The 22990-nt window shown below is 33.2% G+C and overlaps 1 protein-coding gene across 3 annotated transcripts in view; it reads left to right on the top strand.

Moving 5' to 3' along the window:
• The window catches only part of HPSE (heparanase), a 95415-nt gene that overhangs the window by 57911 nt on the left and 14514 nt on the right, over positions 1-22990 (top strand). For all 3 annotated transcript variants that reach the window (XM_053703242.1, XM_053703241.1, XM_053703243.1), the window contains 2 exons: positions 983-1076; positions 2933-3039. In XM_053703242.1, the coding sequence (XP_053559217.1) occupies positions 983-1076; positions 2933-3039 (201 nt within the window). The remainder of the gene's footprint in view (positions 1-982; positions 1077-2932; positions 3040-22990) is intronic.

The raw sequence follows: 22990 nt of genomic DNA, 5'->3' as shown, positions 1-22990 counted from the left end.
GTAAGAAAATGCTCTAACTCAGGGATTTTCTGTAGAGGGACAGAAAGTTAAAGGGACATGAAACCCAAAAATGTCTTTCATGATTCAGATACCATAGAATTTCAATTTTACTTCTACAATTTAATTTGCTTCATTTGCTTAGTATCCTTTGTTTTACCTAGGTAGGCTCAGGAGCTGAGAGCTAGCTGCTGATTGGTGGTTGTACATATGTACCTGTTTTCATTGGCTTACCAATGTGTCCAACTAGCTCCTAGTAGTGTATTGTGGCCCCCCTCAATAAAGGATACCAAGAGAATGAAGTAAAATTGATAATAGAAGTAAATTGTAAAGTTGTTTAAATTCGAATGCTCTGTCTGAATCATGAAAGAAACATTTTAAGAATCATGTCCCTTTAATGTTTTAGGTTTTGAGGGCCCAGTAGCAAAATCAAAGGGCTTATGTAGGTACTTCTATAAAAAGAGAGACAACAAGTTCCCACACATTTCTTTTAGCGAAATTCAAAATATGTGAAAAACAAATGAGCCAGCCTCATTTTCATTTTTTATTTTTGTAAAGAAATTCCGCTTTAATGAGATTCCTATTTAAATATTCTAATTTTTCTAGCTGTAGTAGTCGACAGAGCAACAGCGCAATGTGACGAGCGCATCAGATATACAGTTTCTGACACAACTGCTCAATTCTGCCTTTTGTAGCTCAAAATCAGCCATTTAAATAGAGAATGAGAGTGACTGTGTTCAAATAAAACTTTATTTATGGAATCTGACATTTAAATTTCATGTGGCAAAAAATCATCTTCTTTTCTTTCAACAATTTATTGTCTCGTTTTTTGTTTTTTGCTTGCTTTTTTTTTTTTTTTTTTTTTTAACATTTGTTACAAGTAGTTTTTCCATGTGTGAACCTTGAATCAGCTGATGCAAATCAACAAGCTACTTTTGTAGTCCATAGTAATGTAATTATTTTTTTTATATATATTATTATGTAGCTATTATGTTAATGGTCAGACTGCCAGCAAGGAGGATTTTCTCAGCGCAGATATTTTGGACACTCTAATACCAGAAGTACAAACTGTGTTCCAGGTATGCAAAATATCCTATTTATTTATTTATTTTTACTCATAATAGTTTCTTTGAACAAGATATCATGTGTGCCAGAATGCCTTTGGCACAATGCAGTATATATCATTCTTAAGGTATAGATCCAGTTTATGACAATTTAATATAATGTTAAAGGGACATTTTGGTCAAAATTGAAATCCACATGGATGCATTTCAGATTTCAATAGAATCATTTTTGTAACATACATTTATTAGCAAAAAATGCTTATTATAAAATCTATAGCTGTTTTAAATGTGTATTTAAGTATGCACCGTGCACCAGCATTTTAAACACAGCACTTTCTCAGAGAGTATAAGGTGCTTATATCATCTGGTAATAAATTAATTTGTTAATTACTGGCATGATACAAGCCCCACTGGTGCTTTGAGAAGCTGCAGTATTTAAAAAGCTGGTGCACTGAGAATATCTAGCTATGTTTCACATGCACGCGCAGAGAAAAATGTTAACACTAAAACAGTGATGACTTTTACTAGAAGCATTTTTACCAATACATCTATATTACAAATATGTTTCTATTCTAAGATGTAATTAATCTATGCACATTTAAATTTTGACCAGAATGTCCCTTAAATGTTGGTGCTCTGACATTTATACTTAATGAATTTAAAGGGAAGTAAAAGACAAAATTAAACTTCTGTGCTTGAATTAGAGCATGCAATTTTAAGAGACTTATTAGTTTACTTCTCTTATCACATTTACTTTAATCTATTGGTATCTTTTGTTGAAAGCATACCTATGTAGGCTTAAAGGGACAGTCTACACCAGAATTGTTATTGTTTAAAAAGATAGATAATCCATTTACCCATTCACCAGTTTTGCATAACCAACACAGTTATATTAATATGCTTTTTACTTCTGTGATTTCCTTGTGTCCAAGCCTCTGCAGACTGCCCCTTATCTCAGTTCTTTTGACAGACTTGCATTTTAGCCAATTAGTGCCCTCTCATAAGTAATTCCACGTGCATGTGCACAATGTTATTTGTATGAAACACATGAACTAACGCCCTCTAGCCGTGAAACACTGTCAAATGCATTGAGATAAAAGGCAGCCTTCAAGGGCTTAGAAATTAGCATATGTGCCTACCTAGAGTTAGCTTTCGATTAAGAATACCAAGAGAACAAAGCAAATTTGATGATTAAAAGTAAACTGGAAAGTTGTTTAAATTGCATCATGAAAGTTTCATTTTGACTAGACTGTCCCTTTAAGAGCAACAATGCACTACTAGGAGCTAGCAGCTGATTGGTGGCTACACATATTCTTTCTACACAATTTAATTCAGCAGATAAAATTAATTACTATGAACACATAAGGGGGAGACTGTTCAATACAATGTCCGTTTAGAATTGTTCCAATTCCTCCACTATGGTTTTAAAATGTGTACTCACCAATACATTGGCCTTACCTTGCAGCAAGCAAAGGGACATCTAACACTTTGAGATTGCTACTCATTGTAATTAATTCATGACTGTCCCTATTTGTCTTTAGCGGAAAGGCTACGATAACTGGCTTTTAAATATAGAAAACAAGATTTTAACACTTCATGTTATCGAGCCTAATCAACTAATATAATTTTTATTTTAAATATTTCCATAATATTTACAGGCTATTTTTTCTTTAAATACATCATTAAGTCTAGTGTTTATGTATTGTTTAATGTCCCTTTTATTTATAATACTGATAACATGGTCTGGAAAAAACAAAAGCTTAAAGCATCATTTGTATTATATCAAAATGTTGTATATATCCCGAAAACAATATTTGATCACATTGTTTTTGGAATTTTGAACTAAAACTAAATATTCTTTTGCTATGTAGATAGTTGATAACACAGTGCCTGGGAAGTTAGTATGGCTGGGAGAAACCAGCTCAGCATATGGAGGGGGCTCACCTGGATTGTCCAATACCTTTATTGATGGTTTCATGTAAGTACACAGATCTTGTGCTTGGGCTCCTTTGTTAAAGGGACGGTCTACTTTACTGTTTTAAAAAGATAGATAACACCTTTACTAACCATTCCCCAGCTTTGCACAACCAGTGTTGTTCTATATTTATATACTTTATAACCTCTAAATCTCTACCTGTTTCTAAGCCCCTGCAGGTTGCCTCTTATCTCAGTGCATTTTATTAGCTTTTCACAGCCAGAAAGTGCTAGTTTAAAAAAACTGTCAAAATTCACTAATAAGATAAAAGGCGGCCTTAAAGGACTTAGAAATAATATATGAGCCTACCTATATAGCTTCAACAAAGAATACCAAGAGAACGAAACAAATTTGATGATAAAATTAAATTGAAAGTTGTTTAAAATTACATGCCCTATCTGAATCATGAAAAATTAATTTTGACTAGACTGTCCCTTTAAATACATGGATTTTAGACATTTTGTTCTCGATTTATCAAGCCCTTCGCCTCCCTATGACTGCAGTCTCGATTTATCAAGCAGCGGTCATTAGACTGCTGCTTCCCTACCCTTTTCTCCACCTCTTAGATTGAGTATGTTCTTGGCTTTCTCTGTGCAAAAAATGATGTAATAAATGGACAGTAAATGTCAAATATTTTTGACATAATTGTGCAATAATGGACAATTAATCCTTTCCTGACAACTTTAATTAGTCTACATCGGAACTAAGTTTCGCGCAATTTCAATGATGGTATCAGGTAAGGGGGGAGTGCCTATGACGCTAGGCACGCCCTCCAGCCCACCATCCCATTTACCAAGCCTATATGGCTGGAAAGGGTTAAAGGGACAATAAACACCTTGTACTTATATTTGTGTTGTTTTGCTAGTAGTAATAGTATGGAGGTTATGTCAAACTTTTTTGACAGGTGGACACGCCCCTTTCTCCTCCCCTAAACCCGCCCCTTTCCACTCCCACTTTTACGCCCCTTATTGATATCAATTTGATATAAAATTCACTTTTTGATATCAATTTGATATAAAATTGATATAAAAAGGGGATTTTGATACAAATTTGATATAAAATCGATATTAAAAAAGTGTTTTTAATACGTATTTGATATAAAATTGATATTAAATAGTTTTTTTTATTAGGATTTGGATTAAAAGGTTATAAGAGGTTATTAAGCTTATTTTGATATGGTTGATTAGGAGCTTTATAAAAGACTATAAAGTTTATTTAATTGAAAAAAGGTATAAAGTATACTTTGATATTGTATTCTATTAAAAGGGAGATATAAAATCTTAATATATATATCCTCTATAATGTTCAATAGGTTTAATAAGGCATGTCAGGACTTGCTATGAAAAAAAAAAAAGATATAAAATGTAATAGGATTTAAAGGAGGAGGTATAAGAGTATAAAATTCAATTGTTTTGATATTTTCTTTTATTAGGGGATTATAAAAAAAATAAAAAATAAAAAGTTTGTTAACATTTCTTATAAGATTTCTGTGAATCAAATAATTTAATTCAGTATTGTACATATTATCTTTTCTGTCTTCATGCCAGCACATTGTATGAACTGAATGCACAGACTTCTTTATATGCTCTGACACTTATGTTATTAAAATGCTGACATATCTAATACGTCATTTGTTAAATGACTAATATTTCTTCTGTTAAGTGTGATCAGTCCACGGGTCATCATTACTTCTAGGATATTACTCCTCCCCAACAGGAAGTGCAAGAGGATTCACCCAGCAGAGCTGCATATAGCTCCTCCCCTCTACGTCACTCCCAGTCATTCTCTTGCACCCAACGACTAGATAGGATGTGTGAGAGGACTATGGTGATTATACTTAGTTTTATATCTTCAATCAAAAGTTTGTTATTTTAAAATAGCACCGGAGTGTGTTATTATCTCTCTGGCAGAGTTTGAAGAAGAATCTACCAGAGTTTTTGTTATGATTTTAGCCGGAGTAGTTAAGATCATATTGCTGTTTCTCGGCCATCTGAGGAGAGGTAAACTTCAGATCAGGGGACAGCGGGCAGATGAATCTGCATAGAGGTATGTAGCAGTTTTTATTTTCTGACAATGGAATTGATGAGAAAATCCTACCATACCGATATAATGTCATGTATGTATACTTTACACTTCAGTATTCTGGGGAATGGTACTTCACTAGAATTACACTGTAAGAAATACATAAAGCTGTTTAATAACTAGAGATTATGTTTAACGCTTTTGCTGGAATGTAAAATCGTTTTCATTTGCTGAGGTACTGAGTGAATAAATGTTTGGGCACTATTTTTCCACTTGGCAGTTGCTTAATCTGTTTTCTGACAGTTTCTGTTCTCCCTCACTGCTGTGTGTGAGGGGGAGGGGCCGTTTTTTGGCGCTTTTACTACGCATCAAATATTTCAGTCAGCAACTCATTGTATTCCCTGCATGATCCGGTTCATCTCTACAGAGCTCAGGGGTCTTCAAAACTTATTTTGAGGGAGGTAATTTCTCTCAGCAGAGCTGTGAGAATTATAGTTTGACTGAGATAAAAAACGTTTATTCTGTAATTTGTTTCCTGCTTTCAGAATTTGTTATCTTTGCTAATGGGATTAAACCTTTGCTAAAGTTGTGTTATTTACAAGGATTGAGGCTATAACTGTTTCAATTTATTAATTTTCAACTGTCATAGATCTTCTGTGCTTCTTAAAGGCACAGTACGTTTTAATATTATTCTAATTGAATTGTATTTCCAAGTTACAAGTTTATTTGCTAGTGTGTTAAACATGTCTGATTCAGAGGATGATACCTGTGTCATTTGTTGCAATGCCAAAGTGGAGCCCAATAGAAATTTATGTACTAACTGTATTGATGCTACTTTAAATAAAAGTCAATCTGTACAAATTGAACAAATTTCACCAAACAACGAGGGGAGAGTTATGCCGACTAACTCGCCTCACGTGTCAGTACCTACATCTCCCGCTCAGAGGGAGGTGCGTGATATTGTAGCGCCGAGTACATCTGGGCGGCCATTACAAATCACATTACAGGATATGGCTACTGTTATGACTGAGGTTTTGGCTAAATTACCAGAACTAAGAGGTAAGCGTGATCACTCTGGGGTGAGAACAGAGTGCGCTGATAATATTAGGGCCATGTCAGACACTGCGTCACAGGTGGCAGAACATGAGGACGGAGAACTTCATTCTGTGGGTGACGGTTCTGATCCAAACAGACTGGATTCAGATATTTCAAATTTTAAATTTAAACTGGAAAACCTCCGTGTATTACTAGGGGAGGTGTTAGCGGCTCTGAATGATTGTAACACAGTTGCAATACCAGAGAAAATGTGTAGGTTGGATAAATATTTTGCGGTACCGACGAGTACTGAGGTTTTTCCTATACCTAAGAGACTTACTGAAATTGTTACTAAGGAGTGGGATAGACCCGGTGTGCCGTTCTCACCCCCTCCGATATTTAGAAAAATGTTTCCAATAGACGCCACCACAAGGGACTTATGGCAAACGGTCCCTAAGGTGGAGGGAGCAGTTTCTACCTTAGCTAAGCGTACCACTATCCCGGTGGAGGATAGCTGTGCTTTTTCAGATCCAATGGATAAAAAATTAGAGGGTTACCTTAAGAAAATGTTTGTTCAACAAGGTTTTATATTGCAACCCCTTGCATGCATTGCGCCGATCACGGCTGCAGCGGCATTCTGGATTGAGTCTCTGGAAGAGAACATTGGTTCAGCTACTCTGGACGACATTACGGACAGGCTTAGAGTCCTTAAACTAGCTAATTCATTCATTTCGGAGGCCGTAGTACATCTTACTAAACTTACGGCGAAGAATTCAGGATTCGCCATTCAGGCACGCAGGGCGCTGTGGCTAAAATCCTGGTCAGCTGATGTTACTTCTAAGTCTAAATTGCTTAGTATACCTTTCAAAGGGCAGACCTTATTCGGGCCTGGGTTGAAAGAGATTATCGCTGACATTACGGGAGGTAAAGGCCATGCCCTGCCTCAGGACAAAGCCAAAGCCAAGACTAGACAGTCTAATTTTCGTTCCTTTCGTAATTTCAAAGCAGGAGCAGCATCAACTTCCTCTGCACCAAAACAGGAAGGAGCTGTTGCTCGCTACAGACAAGGCTGGAAACCTAACCAGTCCTGGAACAAGGGCAAGCAGACTAGGAAACCTGCTGCTGCCCCTAAAACAGCATGAATTGAGGGCCCCCGATCCGGGATCGGATCTAGTGGGGGGCAGACTTTCTCTCTTCGCCCAGGCTTGGGCAAGAGATGTTCAGGATCCCTGGGCGCTAGAGATAATATCTCAGGGATACCTTCTGGACTTCAAATACTCTCCTCCAAGAGAGAGATTTCATCTGTCAAGATTGTCAACAATCCAGACAAAGAAAGAGGCGTTTCTACGCTGCGTACAAGAGCTCTTGTTAATGGGAGTACTCCATCCAGTTCCACGATCGGAACAGGGACAGGGGTTTTACTCAAATCTGTTTGTGGTTCCCAAAAAAGAGGGAACTTTCAGACCAATCCTGGACTTAAAGATCCTAAACAAATTCCTAAGAGTTCCATCGTTCAAGATGGAGACTATTCGGACAATTTTACCTATGATCCAAGAGGGTCAGTACATGACCACTGTAGATTTAAAAGATGCTTACCTTCACATACCGATTCACAAAGATCATTATCGGTACCTAAGGTTTGCCTTCCTAGACAGGCATTACCAGTTTGTGGCTCTTCCATTCGGATTGGCTACAGCTCCAAGAATCTTCACAAAGGTTCTGGGTGCTCTTCTGGCGGTACTAAGACCGCGGGGAATCTCGGTAGCTCCATACCTAGACGACATTCTGATACAAGCTTCAAGCTTTCAAACTGCCAAGTCTCATACAGAGTTAGTGCTGGCATTTCTAAGGTCACATGGATGGAAGGTGAACGAAAAGAAAAGTTCACTCGTTCCACTCACAAGAGTTCCCTTCCTGGGGACTCTTATAGATTCTGTAGAAATGAAGATTTACCTGACAGAGGACAGGCTAACAAGACTTCAAAGTGCTTGCCGCACCCTTCATTCCATTCAACACCCGTCAGTGGCTCAATGCATGGAGGTAATCGGCTTAATGGTAGCGGCAATGGACATAGTACCCTTTGCACGCTTACACCTCAGACCACTGCAACTGTGCATGCTAAGTCAGTGGAATGGGGATTACTCAGACTTATCCCCTTCTCTGAATCTGGATCAAGAGACCAGAAATTCTCTTCTATGGTGGCTTTCTCGGCCACATCTGTCCAGGGGGATGCCATTCAGCAGACTAGACTGGACAATTGTAACAACAGACGCCAGCCTTCTAGGTTGGGGTGCCGTCTGGAATTCTCTGAAGGCTCAGGGACAATGGAGTCAGGAGGAGAGTCTCCTGCCAATAAACATTCTGGAATTGAGAGCAGTTCTCAATGCCCTCCTGGCTTGGCCCCAGTTGACAACTCGGGGGTTCATCAGGTTTCAGTCGGACAACATCACGACTGTAGCTTACATCAACCATCAGGGAGGGACAAGAAGCTCCCTAGCTATGATGGAAGTATCAAAGATAATTCGCTGGGCAGAGTCTCACTCTTGCCACCTTTCAGCAATCCACATCCCGGGAGTGGAGAACTGGGAGGCGGATTTCTTAAGTCGTCAGACTTTTCATCCGGGGGAGTGGGAACTTCATCCGGAGGTCTTTGCCCAAATACTTCGACGTTGGGGCAAACCAGAGATAGATCTCATGGCGTCTCGACAGAACGCCAAGCTTCCTCGTTACGGGTCCAGATCCAGGGATCCAGGAGCAGTCCTGATAGATGCTCTGACAGCACCTTGGGACTTCAGGATGGCTTACGTGTTTCCACCCTTCCCGTTGCTTCCTCGATTGATTGCCAGAATCAAACAAGAGAGAGCATCAGTGATTCTAATAGCACCTGCGTGGCCACGCAGGACTTGGTATGCAGACCTGGTGGACATGTCATCCTGTCCACCTTGGTCTCTACCTCTGAAACAGGACCTTCTGATACAGGGTCCCTTCAAACATCAAAATCTAACTTCTCTGAAGCTGACTGCTTGGAAATTGAACGCTTGATTTTATCAAGACGTGGGTTTTCTGAGTCAGTTATTGATACCTTAATACAGGCTAGGAAACCTGTTACCAGAAAGATTTACCATAAGATATGGCGTAAATACCTATATTGGTGTGAATCCAAAGGTTACTCTTGGAGTAAGGTTAGGATTCCTAGGATATTGTCTTTTCTACAAGAAGGTTTAGAAAAGGGTTTATCTGCTAGTTCATTAAAGGGACAGATCTCAGCTCTGTCCATTCTGTTACACAAACGTCTGTCAGAAGTTCCTGACGTCCAGGCTTTTTGTCAGGCTTTGGCCAGGATTAAGCCTGTGTTTAAAACTGTTGCTCCACCATGGAGTTTAAACCTTGTTCTTAATGTTTTACAGGGCGTTCCGTTTGAACCCCTTCATTCCATTGATATAAAGTTGTTATCTTGGAAAGTTCTATTTTTAATGGCTATTTCCTCGGCTCGAAGAGTCTCTGAATTATCAGCCTTACATTGTGATTCTCCTTATTTGATTTTTCATTCGGATAAGGTAGTCCTGCGTACTAAACCTGGGTTCTTACCTAAGGTAGTTACTAACAGGAATATCAATCAAGAGATTGTTGTTCCTTCTTTATGCCCAAATCCTTCTTCAAAGAAGGAACGTCTACTGCACAACCTGGATGTAGTCCGTGCTCTAAAATTTTACTTACAGGCAACTAAGGAATTTCGACAAACGTCTTCTCTGTTTGTCATTTACTCTGGGCAGAGGAGAGGTCAAAAAGCTTCCGCTACCTCTCTTTCTTTTTGGCTTCGTAGCATAATTCGTTTAGCTTATGAGACTGCTGGACAGCAGCCTCCTGAAAGAATTACAGCTCATTCTACTAGAGCTGTGGCTTCCACTTGGGCCTTCAAGAATGAGGCCTCTGTTGAACAGATTTGCAAGGCTGCAACTTGGTCTTCGCTTCATACTTTTTCCAAATTTTACAAATTTGACACTTTTGCTTCATCGGAGGCTATTTTTGGGAGAAAGGTTCTTCAGGCAGTGGTTCCTTCTGTATAAAGAGCCTGCCTATCCCTCCCGTCATCCGTGTACTTTTGCTTTGGTATTGGTATCCCAGAAGTAATGATGACCCGTGGACTGATCACACTTAACAGAAGAAAACATAATTTATGCTTACCTGATAAATTCCTTTCTTCTGTAGTGTGATCAGTCCACGGCCCGCCCTGTTTTTAAGGCAGGTAAATATTTTTTAATTTATACTCCAGTCACCACTTCACCCTTGGCTTTTCCTTTCTCGTTGGTCCTTGGTCGAATGACTGGGAGTGACGTAGAGGGGAGGAGCTATATGCAGCTCTGCTGGGTGAATCCTCTTGCACTTCCTGTTGGGGAGGAGTAATATCCCAGAAGTAATGATGACCCGTGGACTGATCACACTACAGAAGAAAGGAATTTATCAGGTAAGCATAAATTATGTTTTTTTCATCACATATGTTTGTCAGCAAATATCATCATATTACTTTCAGATGTCATTGAGTTCACAAGTTCTTAAAAAAACTGACATACAGCAATTTTGTAGAGTAAAGATATTTATCTATACAAAAAACAAACTCACTTATCTTTTTAAAACACACACAGTTTGTTTTTCACCTAATATTCACAAAAACATCATCATATTACTTTTTTCTCATCACATATCTTGTCAGCAAATATCATCATAATACTTTTTTTCTCATCATATATGTTTGTCAGCAGATATCATCATATTACTTTCAGATGTCATTGAGTTTACACATTTTTTTTAAAAACACTGACATACATCATTTTTGTAAACATCTTATCTATCCAAAACCAAATCTCACTTATATATTGTTTAAAAAACACACATAGGACTTTATCCCCCTTATAACCACAAAGCAAAAATAAACATTTATACATCACAAATACAAATAAGCATAATGCAAACATCTTAATAAAATGATTTCATCTATACATATTGCTGTGTTAAGTAAAACGGTGGGGGTGGGTGAGGGTGGTTGTGGGCGTGAAACTTAAAAATCGCTGTCCCTGATCTTTTGGTGTAAGTATATAAGGTATGATATTTACTCTAAACTGTCTTTTATAATAATTAATTCTAAACTTTTAAACTAAGTAATGTTATCTTAGCTGAATAAAAAAAACATCTCTTATAGAAATATTTTTTTTCTATCTTATTTTAAAAACCTCTCTTTTTACCACCCCTGCTTGGATGCCAATATGTGTACCAACAAACTCTTTTATACTTTTTATTGTAAAGTGTTACACTAAGTAATTAAGCTTAACTTATATTAATGAAACTAATGTTACCATCAGTTTACAACAGCTTTTCACTTTTATCACCCTTATAACCACACAGCAGAAATAAACATTTATACAGCACAAATACAAATAAGCATAATACAAACATCTAAATAAAATGATTAACTCGGCCTATTATAAAGCAAATTCTCAATTATCTTTTTAAATTGACTTTATACCCACAAAACAAAAATAAACATTTATACATCACAAATACAAATAAGCATAATGCAAACATCTTAATAAAATGATTAACTCACCATATTATTTTATTTTAAACTCACATATCTGTACACAGCTGATGAAGAAATTAAAAACAAATACAAACGCTCAAATACAATATTTTATAAACATTGCATTTACTACCTCTGCCCCACATTTCTGTAACAACAAGATAATTTCATCTATACATATTGCTGTGTTAAGTAAAACGGTGGGGGTAGGGTGGTTGTGGGTGTGAAACTTAAAAAGCGCTGTCCCTGATCTTTGGATCTTTTGGTGTGGGTATATAAGTTATGATATTTACTCTAAACTGTCTTTTATAATAATTAATTCTAAACTTTTAAACTAAGTAATGTTATCTTAGCTGAATAAAAAATAAAGAAAAATAAAGATTTATCTATCTTTTTTAAAAACCTCTCCTTTTACCAACCCTGCTTGGATGACAATATGTGTACCAACAACCTCTTTTATACTTTTTATTGTAAAGTGTTACACTAAGTAATTAAGCTTAACTTATATTAATGAAACTAATGTCACCATCAGTTTACACAGTTTACAACAGCAATGTCTTTTCATTGTGACCACTTAATATAGCTAGTGATTTTTAACCTCTCATACTAATAATATATCACTTAATGCACTTGTTGGCTATATCAGATGAGTCTATTTTCATCTTGTTTACTAAGGACAAACTGCATTTGTATATTAGGTATGGTGTATATGAGCATATTTATATTAGGTATGGTGTATATGAACATATTTATATTTTTCCACAGGGATGCCAGTTTTATAGCAATTCAATGCAATCTCTAGGATTTTATTTGTATATTGCACTATTCACAAATAAAATTTAGTATCTGAAGATGCTGGTGTGACTTATTTGCTATAACAATGAGTGAATTTATTGTGCAAGAGTAGTGTAGGGCAAGATCCACTTATTTCTTTTCTCTCTCCCTTTTTTTTGTTGTGGGTATATATTTTGCTTTTTACCTCCATGCACTTTCCCTGGATATTGTTTTGGGACCATGTGCCTTAGTAACTGTCAAACTCACACACATTCATTTGGCTATCTTCTCTCTCAGAACACGTCCACTCCCTATTTCCCATTCATCAACCACATAAATAGTAGATGTAAACAGTATGGGCTGTTTTATGAAGCTGGGGATGCAGCTTTGGACCTTTGTGACCCTGCAACATCTAGTTAAGAAGCAAAAGTCTTAAGAAGCTGCACATGAACAAAGTTACCAGGCAGCGAAAGCTGACCACCCCATGCTAGCAACCAGTAAACTCTCTTAATAATAACTAGACTTAACCCCAGCTCTACAGAATTCTGCAATACTATACAAACTATAATAATAATCCTGCTCAGGAGCCACCATTCATGGTTAAAACAATAGATTAGGTCTCTGTATGTTAAAAGTGTAGGACATTTTATCTAATGTATAAAGGAAAATATAAACAACTTACTTATTTAGTAAAATCTGCATAGGCGTTTCCCCCAAATGATTTGAGTTATCTAGGATTTGTTATGTTTTGTTAAGTTTTCAAAAAGACAGACTTGTTTAAACTTCAGAGTTGCAAACACATTTATTAACAAATTATAATATTGAGTGCAAATCATACGATACACATAAGTAGATGTACGTATAGTGTTGGTAATGAATATATATATATAGCTATATACAGAGCAACATATGTTAGATTTCCTTCCAATTTTTATTAACATACAGTTACACACAAATTTACAACTGCTACAAATAAAACTAATTATTTTAAGTATATTAAGTATGTCACTGAAATAAATGTATGGACATAAATATGTATATAATATACTAAAAATACATAGAGACTTGTATCAACATAAGTACTTACAAATACAGTTAAAACTGTCATAAACTTGCACAATTGGGTCATACATTAACTTAAGTACCATCCCATATAAATACTTTTATAGACATTATATCTGAACAATACACTTACATACATACATCATTTTAAATTTACATATCAATCACAAATATAAAAGCACACAAAAACACAGTTCACTCTTTACCTTGTGTACAAATACATTTAAACACAAACTACCATCAAACACCCATACCACAACATTAATGTACAGTTGACTTATAGATTTAAATAAGACTCTATATATATCTATCTCTCTGTTTAAAATAATATGTTTGTTCTAACATTATGTGAAATCAACAGTAGGTATAAAAAGATATATATATATATATAAACACACAGACTTGAGGTACACAGAAAATGATGTCACATTTTAATATGGGGAGGTGCCCATGCCTCTCCCCATATTAGTAGCCAAAAGGATATGTAGTAAAGTTATATGATAACACCCTTTCTTAATAAATGTATGTTTGTGATTTATGATAATAAAAATAATTAAATATGCATAATAATGAAATAAGATGACATGAGTTAACAGTAAATCGTCTATTAAAGTATATGGGATATATAATATTTAACTTTAGATTAGCAAATTTATAATAATAATAAATAGCTAAATGTGTTTAGCCATACTTTTATAGAGGTCTCATTTATCATTTGGCATGCTATATGCAGGCACACACAACATGCATGTTATAATGCATACATTTACTCTAAATAATTTTATATATTTAAAACAAGATTCATATTTTGTTTATTTTGTAATATATAAAATGGGCGCAGAAGATTTTTACTTTCAATTTTTGGATATTTGTATGCTTGATATATTTCTGTAGCATTTTAGTATGTGCCCCACTATATATAGTAACATCACTCTTTATAAGGCTGCTATGTTCAACTGAGTCTATAAAATAGGATAATGTTAGATTAATAATATCAGTTCTAGTTCATATGTGTCTCTGTTACTGAAATAATTATAGTAACAAAGTTAACATACCTAAATATATTTCTTACAGAAGATTCCATTTCAAGCTTCAGATAACACAAAGAACGTATTTATTACATATTTACTTCTAAACATAATACATTATTTATATTTCTGTTCTAGAAAATAACATTGGTAATTAAGATCAACTGCATTGAATATCTTTACTGGTAACAATCTAAGTTTAATACCTGGCTTATTCATTTTTGTTTGAAATTACTACTTTTTAGCAGTTTTCTTGCATTGGTTTGTATTTATGCTAAGCATGTGTTTATTGTTTGTCTTTGTACTAGATGCATAATAGTGTAATCGCTTTATGTATTGAATCTGTTTTCCTGCATAGAGAGTGCTAAATACAGAAAGGTATATAGGTTATGATCAGCATCAATTCTTCTTGCATTGAGAGTGTTAAATACAGTAAGGTGTTTATCAGCCTTTATTATTTCTTGCAGTGAAGGGGCTAAAAAATAAATAAAAAAATAATCTTTTTACGTCACAACAGTACAAAGACTTGTATTTTAAAATGTAAAGAGTGCTCCACTAACATAAACCCCACCCAAACTCTAATCTAAGAAAAAAATGTTGCTGGGCTGTCCATTAGTCTGTTGTGGACACTTGATAGCCAACACCCTGCATTAGCCACAAGAAAAAACAACAACTAGATGTACATGAAGTAGCAGTCTAAATCAATACTTTGTCAATATATGTAGCTTTCATTTCATCAATCTTCATCATCAAGGTAATGCTACACGTCACTTTTATGTTGTTTAAGAAAGTTTGTTAAGAATTATTAGATAATTAAAAGTAGATCTCTATGTTTTTAAAATATTTTCTTAATGGAAAAAAATTTTTTAATATAAAAACTATGGAACTTGGTACAGATAACTACACTAAAAAAAATTTTTTTTAAAAAATGTTTTAGTTATTCAAGTAATGATATCAATTTATAAAGGATACGACTTGATTTTCGGATACATTGCGACTGCCAAATACATTAACATGTTTTGCTGTTCATACTAGTAACCATACTACTCTTTTAAACTTGCAATCTCCCTTTATAATATTTACATAGATTAACTTAAATTCAAAATAGTAATATTTTATTGTATAAAAGTATACATGGAAACATTTAAAACTTAAGAGATGGCACGCTAACTTGGGACAAGGTAAAGAACTTTCCAGAATATGTTTGGCTCTTCTATGGTGGTGAGTAAATAGCTGATCCCAAAACCCAGAGATTTGACAAGAGTTTGAAGAAATTTTAAGTTTCGCTGGCAATGGCAAGTGGTATTTATTTATCCCATTCATTTTAAAATAAAATAAATGGTAACACTTCATGAAATAATCTAAATAAAATGTTGATGGTATTGTAGGTGCGCAATCAGAAAAATATACCTTCCAAGACCTTCCAAGAAAAGGGATAGCACAATCTGCCCTAATAGCTTTTGCTAATTACTAGATGGTCCTTTGTAAATTATGGAGTTAAAATATCAAATGCTCCTGTTGAAATTATTTGCATTTCTCACATTTTGAAGGCTCTAGAATTACTCATTCTTTAATATTAGATATATTAAAACTTGCACAACCCTGAAGAAATAATGTAATATATAGTTGAAAATAAGAATCTAGTTTTTTTTCTGTTAAGACATTAAAGTTAATCCATCTTTAATATTGTCTTAAATATTTAAGACAATATTAAATAATTAACATTTAATTTGAAATATTTTTCCTTTTACCATAAAATAGGTATATCCAGTTGCCTTAAGTGTGATACGTGGAAACTTATAATTTTCTATACTTCTATTTTAAGAAAAGAAAAAGCTATACAATTGATGCAACAACTCATAACACTTACACCAAGTCCAATTTTGATTGTGTTTATAGAAGAGTAATTTACTTAAATAATTGTGTAAATATTAATAATTAAAAAATTGAATGTTTTGAGTGATTTGATTGAGTTAATCATTTTTTTAAAAAAATTCAGAGTTAAAACTTTTAATTTTTTGTTTGCAAATTGGTAGGTTTACAGAAAAATAATAATTTAATGTTTGAAAGATGAAACCAAGCAGCATATATTAAGAAGAGAAAAAAAATGATAAAATGTGACTTCTTAATTTTGTGGACCCCTTAACAGTTTCATAATCAAGTAGGATTAAAATATAGAGAAAATAAAACATATCGTAAGACTGAGGGACAGATTTTACTATAGATGTATAATTCTATACATAAACAAAATGGTGATTAAGTTTGTCTTTCACTTCTTAAATGAACAGACATGTATAATTAGTCTAGTGTTGGGGAAACTTTAACACACTAGTGTTCCTTAATAAATCATCCACTTCTAAAGTGTGTGACAACTCCTTACTTTAGTAGAAAACTAGCTACAAATATAAAGTACTATTTATCAGGAATCCAGATACTTGTCAAATACATCTGGCTCATATAATCATTACAAAACAATCAATTTTTTAATTATTAATATTTACACAATTATTTAAGTAAATTACTCTTCTATAAACACAATCAAAATTGGACTTGGTGTAAGTGTTATGAGTTGTTGTATAAATTATATAGCTTTTTCTTTTCTTAAAATAGAAGTATAGAAAATTATAAGTTTCCACGTATCACACTTAAGGCAACTGGATATACCTATTTTATGGTAAAAGGAAAAATATTTCAAATTAAATGTTAATTTATTCATTTAAGACAATATTAAAGATGGATTAACTTTAATGTCTTAACAGAAAAAAAACTAGATTCTTATTTTCAACTATATATTACATTATTTCTTCAGGGTTGTGCAAGTTTTAATATATCTAATATTAAAGAATGAGTAATTCTAGAGCCTTCAAAATGTGAGAAATGCAAATAATTTCAACAGGAGCATTTGATATTTTAACTCCATAATTTACAAAGGACCATCTAGTAATTAGCAAAAGCTATTAGGGCAGATTGTGCTATCCCTTTTCTTGGAAGGTCTTGGAAGGTATATTTTTCTGATTGCGCACCTACAATACCATCAACATTTTATTTAGATTATTTCATGAAGTGTTACCATTTATTTTATTTTAAAATGAATGGGATAAATAAATACCACTTGCCATTGCCAGCGAAACTTAAAATTTCTTCAAACTCTTGTCAAATCTCTGGGTTTTGGGATCAGCTATTTACTCACCACCATAGAAGTGCCAAACATATTCTGGAAAGTTCTTTACCTTGTCCCAAGTTAGCGTGCCATCTCTTAAGTTTTAAATGTTTCCATGTATACTTTTATACAATAAAATATTACTATTTTGAATTTAAGTTAATCTATGTAAATATTATAAAGGGAGATTGCAAGTTTAAAAGAGTAGTATGGTTACTAGTATGAACAGCAAAACATGTTAATGTATTTGGCAGTCGCAATGTATCCGAAAATCAAGTCGTATCCTTTATAAATTGATATCATTACTTGAATAACTAAAACATTTTTTTAAAAAAATTTTTTTTTAGTGTAGTTATCTGTACCAAGTTCCATAGTTTTTATATTAAAAAATTTTTTTCCATTAAGAAAATATTTTAAAAACATAGAGATTTACTTTTAATTATCTAATAATTCTTAACAAACTTTCTTAAACAACATAAAAGTGACGTGTAGCATTACCTTGATGATGAAGATTGATGAAATGAAAGCTACATATATTGACAAAGTATTGATTTAGACTGCTACTTCATGTACATCTAGTTGTTGTTTTTTCTTGTGGCTAATGCAGGGTGTTGGCTATCAAGTGTCCACAACAGACTAATGGACAGCCCAGCAACATTTTTTTCTTAGATTAGAGTTTGGGTGGGGTTTATGTTAGTGGAGCACTCTTTACATTTTAAAATACAAGTCTTTGTACTGTTGTGACATAAAAAGATTATTTTTTTATTTATTTTTTAGCCCCTTCACTGCAAGAAATAATAAAGGCTGATAAACACCTTACTGTATTTAACACTCTCAATGCAAGAAGAATTGATGCTGATCATAACCTATATACCTTTCTGTATTTAGCACTCTCTATGCAGGAAAACAGATTCAATACATAAAGCGATTACACTATTATGCATCTAGTACAAAGACAAACAATAAACACATGCTTAGCATAAATACAAACCAATGCAAGAAAACTGCTAAAAAGTAGTAATTTCAAACAAAAATGAATAAGCCAGGTATTAAACTTAGATTGTTACCAGTAAAGATATTCAATGCAGTTGATCTTAATTACCAATGTTATTTTCTAGAACAGAAATATAAATAATGTATTATGTTTAGAAGTAAATATGTAATAAATACGTTCTTTGTGTTATCTGAAGCTTGAAATGGAATCTTCTGTAAGAAATATATTTAGGTATGTTAACTTTGTTACTATAATTATTTCAGTAACAGAGACACATATGAACTAGAACTGATATTATTAATCTAACATTATCCTATTTTATAGACTCAGTTGAACATAGCAGCCTTATAAAGAGTGATGTTACTATATATAGTGGGGCACATACTAAAATGCTACAGAAATATATCAAGCATACAAATATCCAAAAATTGAAAGTAAAAATCTTCTGCGCCCATTTTATATATTACAAAATAAACAAAATATGAATCTTGTTTTAAATATATAAAATTATTTCGAGTAAATGTATGCATTATAACATGCATGTTGTGTGTGCCTGCATATAGCATGCCAAATGATAAATGAGACCTCTATAAAAGTATGGCTAAACACATTTAGCTATTTATTATTATTATAAATTTGCTAATCTAAAGTTAAATATTATATATCCCATATACTTTAATAGACGATTTACTGTTAACTCATGTCATCTTATTTCATTATTATGCATATTTAATTATTTTTATTATCATAAATCACAAACATACATTTATTAAGAAAGGGTGTTATCATATAACTTTACTACATATCCTTTTGGCTACTAATATGGGGAGAGGCATGGGCACCTCCCCATATTAAAATGTGACATCATTTTCTGTGTACCTCAAGTCTGTGTGTTTATATATATATATATATATATCTTTTTATACCTACTGTTGATTTCACATAATGTTAGAACAAACATATTATTTTAAACAGAGAGATAGATATATATAGAGTCTTATTTAAATCTATAAGTCAACTGTACATTAATGTTGTGGTATGGGTGTTTGATGGTAGTTTGTGTTTAAATGTATTTGTACACAAGGTAAAGAGTGAACTGTGTTTTTGTGTGCTTTTATATTTGTGATTGATATGTAAATTTAAAATGATGTATGTATGTAAGTGTATTGTTCAGATATAATGTCTATAAAAGTATTTATATGGGATGGTACTTAAGTTAATGTATGACCCAATTGTGCAAGTTTATGACAGTTTTAACTGTATTTGTAAGTACTTATGTTGATACAAGTCTCTATGTATTTTTAGTATATTATATACATATTTATGTCCATACATTTATTTCAGTGACATACTTAATATACTTAAAATAATTAGTTTTATTTGTAGCAGTTGTAAATTTGTGTGTAACTGTATGTTAATAAAAATTGGAAGGAAATCTAACATATGTTGCTCTGTATATAGCTATATATATATATATTCATTACCAACACTATACGTACATCTACTTATGTGTATCGTATGATTTGCACTCAATATTATAATTTGTTAATAAATGTGTTTGCAACTCTGAAGTTTAAACAAGTCTGTCTTTTTGAAAACTTAACAAAACATAACAAATCCTAGATAACTCAAATCATTTGGGGGAAACGCCTATGCAGATTTTACTAAATAAGTAAGTTGTTTATATTTTCCTTTATACATTAGATAAAATGTCCTACACTTTTAACATACAGAGACCTAATCTATTGTTTTAACCATGAATGGTGGCTCCTGAGCAGGATTATTATTATAGTTTGTATAGTATTGCAGAATTCTGTAGAGCTGGGGTTAAGTCTAGTTATTATTAAGAGAGTTTACTGGTTGCTAGCATGGGGTGGTCAGCTTTCGCTGCCTGGTAACTTTGTTCATGTGCAGCTTCTTAAGACTTTTGCTTCTTAACTAGATGTTGCAGGGTCACAAAGGTCCAAAGCTGCATCCCCAGCTTCATAAAACAGCCCATACTGTTTACATCTACTATTTATGTGGTTGATGAATGGGAAATAGGGAGTGGACGTGTTCTGAGAGAGAAGATAGCCAAATGAATGTGTGTGAGTTTGACAGTTACTAAGGCACATGGTCCCAAAGCAATATCCAGGGAAAGTGCATGGAGGTAAAAAGCAAAATATATACCCACAACAAAAAAAAGGGAGAGAGAAAAGAAATAAATGGATCTTGCCCTACACTACTCTTGCACAATAAATTCACTCATTGTTATAGCAAATAAGTCACACCAGCATCTTCAGATACTAAATTTTATTTGTGAATAGTGCAATATACAAATAAAATCCTAGAGATTGCATTGAATTGCTATAAAACTGGCATCCCTGTGGAAAAATATAAATATGTTCATATACACCATACCTAATATAAATATGCTCATATACACCATACCTAATATACAAATGCAGTTTGTCCTTAGTAAACAAGATGAAAATAGACTCATCTGATATAGCCAACAAGTGCATTAAGTGATATATTATTAGTATGAGAGGTTAAAAATCACTAGCTATATTAAGTGGTCACAATGAAAAGACATTGCTGTTGTAAACTGTGTAAACTGATGGTGACATTAGTTTCATTAATATAAGTTAAGCTTAATTACTTAGTGTAACACTTTACAATAAAAAGTATAAAAGAGGTTGTTGGTACACATATTGTCATCCAAGCAGGGTTGGTAAAAGGAGAGGTTTTTAAAAAAGATAGATAAATCTTTATTTTTCTTTATTTTTTATTCAGCTAAGATAACATTACTTAGTTTAAAAGTTTAGAATTAATTATTATAAAAGACAGTTTAGAGTAAATATCATAACTTATATACCCACACCAAAAGATCCAAAGATCAGGGACAGCGCTTTTTAAGTTTCACACCCACAACCACCCTACCCCCACCGTTTTACTTAACACAGCAATATGTATAGATGAAATTATCTTGTTGTTACAGAAATGTGGGGCAGAGGTAGTAAATGCAATGTTTATAAAATATTGTATTTGAGCGTTTGTATTTGTTTTTAATTTCTTCATCAGCTGTGTACAGATATGTGAGTTTAAAATAAAATAATATGGTGAGTTAATCATTTTATTAAGATGTTTGCATTATGCTTATTTGTATTTGTGATGTATAAATGTTTATTTTTGTTTTGTGGGTATAAAGTCAATTTAAAAAGATAATTGAGAATTTGCTTTATAATAGGCCGAGTTAATCATTTTATTTAGATGTTTGTATTATGCTTATTTGTATTTGTGCTGTATAAATGTTTATTTCTGCTGTGTGGTTATAAGGGTGATAAAAGTGAAAAGCTGTTGTAAACTGATGGTAACATTAGTTTCATTAATATAAGTTAAGCTTAATTACTTAGTGTAACACTTTACAATAAAAAGTATAAAAGAGTTTGTTGGTACACATATTGGCATCCAAGCAGGGGTGGTAAAAAGAGAGGTTTTTAAAATAACATAGAAAAAAAATATTTCTATAAGAGATGTTTTTTTTATTCAGCTAAGATAACATTACTTAGTTTAAAAGTTTAGAATTAATTATTATAAAAGACAGTTTAGAGTAAATATCATACCTTATATACTTACACCAAAAGATCAGGGACAGCGATTTTTAAGTTTCACGCCCACAACCACCCTCACCCACCCCCACCGTTTTACTTAACACAGCAATATGTATAGATGAAATCATTTTATTAAGATGTTTGCATTATGCTTATTTGTATTTGTGATGTATAAATGTTTATTTTTGCTTTGTGGTTATAAGGGGGATAAAGTCCTATGTGTGTTTTTTAAACAATATATAAGTGAGATTTGGTTTTGGATAGATAAGATGTTTACAAAAATGATGTATGTCAGTGTTTTTAAAAAAAATGTGTAAACTCAATGACATCTGAAAGTAATATGATGATATCTGCTGACAAACATATATGATGAGAAAAAAAGTATTATGATGATATTTGCTGACAAGATATGTGATGAGAAAAAAGTAATATGATGATGTTTTTGTGAATATTAGGTGAAAAACAAACTGTGTGTGTTTTAAAAAGATAAGTGAGTTTGTTTTTTGTATAGATAAATATCTTTACTCTACAAAATTGCTGTATGTCAGTTTTTTTAAGAACTTGTGAACTCAATGACATCTGAAAGTAATATGATGATATTTGCTGACAAACATATGTGATGAAAAAAACATAATTTATGCTTACCTGATAAATTCCTTTCTTCTGTAGTGTGATCAGTCCACGGGTCATCATTACTTCTGGGATATTACT

This window comes from Bombina bombina, chromosome 2 (assembly GCF_027579735.1).
Source record: "Bombina bombina isolate aBomBom1 chromosome 2, aBomBom1.pri, whole genome shotgun sequence".
NCBI lineage: Eukaryota > Metazoa > Chordata > Amphibia > Anura > Bombinatoridae > Bombina > Bombina bombina.
This window is presented reverse-complemented; position numbering and strand designations above follow the sequence as displayed.